Raw genomic sequence first — 5,473 nt, forward strand, 5'->3', positions numbered from 1 at the left:
ATGGGAAAGGTGGTGGAACGATTTCTTGGACTTGTTCATGTTGGTGATACCACGACTTTGTCTCTTAGAAGTGCAATTATGTCCCTACTTGTTGAATATTCATTGAGTCCATCCAAGATTCGAGGGCAAGGATATGATGGGGCTAGTAACATGAAAGGTGAGATAAATGGCCTCAAGACTTTGATTAGGGGAGATACTCCAAGTGCTTACTATGTCCATTGCTTTGCTCATCAACTTCAACTAACTCTTGTAGTCATTGCCAAAAAGAACAATGAGTGTGTTTGGCTTTTTGATACGTTTGCGATCTTGTTGAATGTGATTGGTGTTTCTTGTAAGAGAAGAGAAATGATTCGAGAATTTCAAGCACAAAAAGTTGCTCAGGCTTTGGAAATTGGTGAACTTGAAACAGGATCGGGATTAAATCAAGAACTTGGTTTGAAGAGGCCCGGAGAAACTCGTTGGAGTTCTCATTACAAAAGTCTTTTGAATGTCATGAACTTGTTTTCTACAATTGTTAAAGTTCTTGTGATGATTGGGAAGAATGGCTCTAACTCGGATGATAAGGTAAAAGCTCAAGGCATTTTGTACTCACTAGAGTCATTTAATTTTGTGTTTTTGGCACATCTAATGACTACTATATTTGGGTACACCAATGATTTGTGTCTTGCTTTGCAAAGAAGAGATCAAGATATTATTAGTGCTATGAGACTTGTCACTTTGACCAAAGTGACATTACAGAAAATGAGAGACAATGGATGGGAGACTCACTTGAATAAGGTAATCTCATTTTGCAATAATAATGAGATTGTTGTTCCGGATATGGAGGCTTGTTATATCCCTCAAGGAAGATCAAAGCGGTTTGCTCAACAAGTTTCATATCTTCATCATTTTCGGGTTGATGTGTTTATAGAGGTAATTGATTTACTACTTCAAGAACTTGACAACCGATTTGATGAGGTCAATATGGAGTTGCTCATATGCATGGCTTCATTAAATCCTAAAGATGGCTTCTCTTCTTATGACAAGGAAAAGGTACTCAAACTTGCAACTTTTTATCCCTCTGAATTTTCAACCATTGATTTGTCAACTTTTGAATGTCAACTTGATATATTCATGGAAGTTATGAGGAGAGATGATGAGTTTAAAAATTTGGAGGATATTAGTTCTCTTTCTATGAAGTTTGTTGAAACAAAGAGACATATGACTTATCCTCTAGTGTTTTTGCTAATTAAGTTGGTGTTGATTCTTTTGGTTGCCACTGCAAGTATGGAGAGAGTGTTTTCTGGAATGACTTATGTCAAGAATAAGTTGCGAAATAGCATGGGGGATCAAGTATTATATGATTGTTTGGTCACTTTCATTGAGAAAGATATGTTAATTTCTACAAGTTTCCGATGATGAGGTCGTCAAACGCTTTGAAGAAATGAAGACTCGTCGGAAGATAAACTAGATATATAGTGATTTAATTTTCTTTTGCATCTTACTATCTTTGAACAATGTTTTAAGATATAGTATTTTTAACATTAAAGTATCTTTTATATTTATGTTTATGAGATTATATTTTTGTACCCCCAATTTAAAAATTCTGGATCCGCCACTGGAGGATGGTGAGACCATTGCCTTAAAAGGAAAGTGACATAATCTTGGCGGACACCCGATATAGTAATTGTGACATAATCTTGGCGGATGAAGTGAGTATTATTTTTTAAAACCAACAATGAGCAGTTAGGAGCTCATACTTTGTGGCATCATCTCCAGATGTAAACGATAGATTCGATGAATAACGGGATGATCATCATATACTCCCTCCGTCCACGAAAGAACTTCCTATCTTTCCTTTTTGGGACGTCCACAAAAGAACTTACTACCTATTTTTGGACTATACCCCACCACTTATAATCCTCTTACTTTTCACTTTTCACAACTCTCAATATTAATTATTACACCTTTTCACCACTCCCAATACACTCAACTACCTTATATCTACTCTCAATACACTCAACAATATTTTTTCTTAAAACATGTGCCACTCCCTCCTAGAAAGTTCTTTCATGGACGGAGGGAGTATTACTTATAACACCAGCGAGAAAAAGAGAATTTGTCAAATATTAAAATGTTTTCACAGACCAAATTGATCTCTACAACTTAACAAGGAGAAGAAGCAGAGAACATTGAGAGTCCATAAGGGAAAGAGAATTATATTTCCTCAAAAAAGAAAATATTTTGAAACAATGTCACTTGATCAATCCACAAAACTATGAGGCTTAACCAATGCAGATATTATAAATTAGGAAAAGTAATCTTGAACTAATATTTTCATTTCACAGACCCAACACTAGCTAATTCAACAACATGTTGTTATTCTATAATTCACCTAAATATTGGACAATGACTAAGCAACAAACTTAATTAAAAACAAAGTCATAAAATTATTGCAATTAAAGCAGTATCAGCCTTTCAGGAGTCCTATGAGCGAACATACGTGTCATCCATATGAGAAAACAGTCTGAAAATTGCAGAAGATGTTAACACTTTAATTTAGTCTATCAATCAAGATATATCTATCATATTTTGTAGTAAGATTAAAAGTTGAAAAAGAGAAGCACTCAAAATGTGGAAAAGAATTGAAGGGAACTTGCTATTATCAACTGAGCTCTAAAATGATTTCAGCTAATAGAAATCCTAAATTGAAACGATAATAATCAACCCATCATTTAATACAATCATAACCAATAATCGAGAATTTCATTTAAGAGTGTTGATAGCTGCAGCTAACTGGTGCAAGCAAAGGAAATTCAGAAATCAAAATTGTTAGATCTTCTTTTCATTCGATCTTACTGCTCACCATCTTCACATACAGACCACATATATTGTTTCAGAAATTTGATCTTATACTGTTTTATATTATCTTCAATAATTGTCATGTACACTTTGTTATTAACAACAAATACAGATGCGGCTAATTAATCATGCAAGTGGCATTGCCTAAATTAGCTTCTGCTTAAATAGTCAAATAGGAAACACAAAAATATATAAGCACAAAATCATGCAACAGATTTAAAGTTCATCAAATTATGTTCATCAAAATCACAAGATGCTTTTACTTGTGTTTTGACGACATAGATTTCTTCAATCTATGTAGATCAAATCAAACTATATGTATACTCAACATAATATTGTCAAGAAATAGCATGCTATGAAATCACTCATCATCATGTCCTAAGATTTTATTTCAATCTTTCATACATCTTCTGGCGAGACTAAACTTTCAACGTAGACACGTGGACTGTAAAGGAAATTAACCATAGGGCAACGGAAAACATTATCCTGACGATCGTAAACCAACAAGATGGATCCAAAATTTACCAAAATCTCGTAAACCAACAAGATGGATCCAAAATTTACCAAAATCTCGCCCTTTGGACCCACCACCAATGGTGCTGGTTGAAGAAGCTCAACAAGATTAGCAAACGTCGCCACTCTCTTCCAAGCTTCTTCCTTCATAACCCAAACTCGAATGACTTCTCTAGACGAGTCAATATAACATAGCGCACAAAGGAAACCACCAAGCACACCCACAATACACCCACAATACAGTACTTCTCTTGACCGAGGGGAATCTCAATCCTTCCAAACACCTCACTCTTTATGTCCAAGAAAGTAATAACTTTTTCATGTTCGTTCTTCCAGTAAAGCTTCCCACCTGCAAATATCCCCGCTACACCACATGAATATAAATACGCGCAGTGCTCGATTGTTTTCCATGATTTTGTCTTTGAACTATAAACTTTACAAACTGATTTTGTCTGCCGCGTATCATAATCTAAATTACCAAAACTCACAAACACCTTGTACTCATCACTGGATTCAACCCAACCGAACCCCACAGCTGTAACATAGCCGCAATTAGAAATTTGTGGCAGTTTCTTGGAGATTCTAGTGGATGGGTTCCACAAGTGAAATCTACTTTGTTCCCCAATACTTGGTTTCTCATGAATGCAGAGCAACCCATTACAGCTCCCCATAATTAGAAATCGCATTGATGTAGTATTCGTTGGATTGGGTAGAGGAGATGTAGGGATAGTATTCGTTTGTTCGCTCAAAACCGATAGCAGAGAACATTTTGCACAGGATTAGCAGAAAGATCCTTCTGTATAATGACCCTTCGATGGGGTAAAGATGGGTTTTTCATTGAATTTTGATGCTGGGTTTTGATGAAGCGTTTGCGGCCAATTAATGACCGCCATGATTTCGAGACGCACCTGAATCTCAAGAGTGATTTCACCGGCAATCTTGACTGAATTTCTTCGATGATTTCTTGGGGAAGATGGAGAGTCTTTCGACTACTTTTTGCGATCTCCATAGCCAAAGCTTCGGTATATGTTTCGAGGATTATTGGTTTTTGTACTTGAAGAGGCGAGGGTTTTGGTTTTTGTATTTAAGTTTCCCGCGCGATATGGGCTCAATTTAACTTGTGTGAGCGTGCATTGATTTTAGGATGATTTTATTCATAGCCTCTATTTTACTGCCAATTTTTAAAATATTAATAATAATTAATTAAAAATTTACTATTTTACTCTATATTGTATAGCCCCAAATTTTAATAAATTTTAAATTAATTCATCACTTCAATTTCTTTTTACTATTTTTTATCTTAATATTGATAGCCCCATTTGCGTTCATACTTCATAGCCCACATTTGCCATTTGCATTCATAACCCCCATTTGCCATTTGCTTTCATAGCCCCTCTGTCGACATTAATGGCACCGCCGACCAGCGATGTCGCCGCCGACCATCTAACCCTTTCTTTTCAGGGTCTTTCTTATTAATTTCTAAATAATTATTATTAATATTTTAAAGGGGGCTATAAGAAGTAAAATGGGGGATATGAATAGAATCATATTGAGGGTGCGGTTATAGTGAGAACCACAATTATCGTGAGAACATAAGAACCAATAAAATTACTGCATTTGCTATACAAATTAAGCATCCGCTATTAAATTTAATGCATCCGAAAAAAATAATTTTTTTGCTCCCTTCAGGATTCGAACCCAGCACCTGCATCCATCCACCAAGATGATGCATCCACCGTAGATCTTGATGATCGAATGGCTTAAAATGGTTCTCCGTTCTTATTTTATTAGTGGTTCTTATTTGAACCTCTCCCATCATATTGATATTAAATGATAATTTAAATAAATTAATACTAATTATTATTTTTAATTAATACTAATTATCATTTGTAAATAAAATACTCCAGACTAATAAAATTGAATCATAATTTTAATTACTCAATAAAGAACCTCAATCTAATATGCATATAATTTTTTAACTTCGTATTTTTACTAATTTAAATACCAATATGCACCTTTTAAGAAAGATAAAAAATAAAGCAGATTTGAGAATTAAAAATGTTGGAAATTGGTTATTGAGTGACCAATGTTTGATAATTTGTTGAGTACCGAAAACATT

The 5,473-nt window shown here is 34.7% G+C and overlaps 2 protein-coding genes across 2 annotated transcripts; one reads left to right on the forward strand and one right to left on the reverse strand.

The window, feature by feature from the left end:
* Positions 1-1,398, forward strand: LOC131018137 (uncharacterized). The gene has a single exon (XM_057946858.1). It carries the CDS (start codon positions 1-3, stop codon positions 1,396-1,398), a length of 1,398 nt encoding a protein of 465 aa, XP_057802841.1.
* A 1,842-nt stretch (positions 1,399-3,240) lies between these two features.
* Positions 3,241-4,025, reverse strand: LOC131018139 (F-box/kelch-repeat protein At3g23880-like). Its single transcript, XM_057946859.1, has 2 exons — positions 3,601-4,025; positions 3,241-3,526 (listed from the first exon to the last, which is right to left on the reverse strand). The coding sequence occupies exons 1-2, from the start codon at positions 4,023-4,025 to the stop codon at positions 3,241-3,243; spliced, it is 711 nt and encodes a 236-aa protein (XP_057802842.1).
* Positions 4,026-5,473: the final 1,448 nt, after the last annotated feature.

Source organism: Salvia miltiorrhiza, chromosome 3 (assembly GCF_028751815.1).
Source record: "Salvia miltiorrhiza cultivar Shanhuang (shh) chromosome 3, IMPLAD_Smil_shh, whole genome shotgun sequence".
Classification (NCBI taxonomy): Eukaryota; Viridiplantae; Streptophyta; class Magnoliopsida; order Lamiales; family Lamiaceae; genus Salvia; species Salvia miltiorrhiza.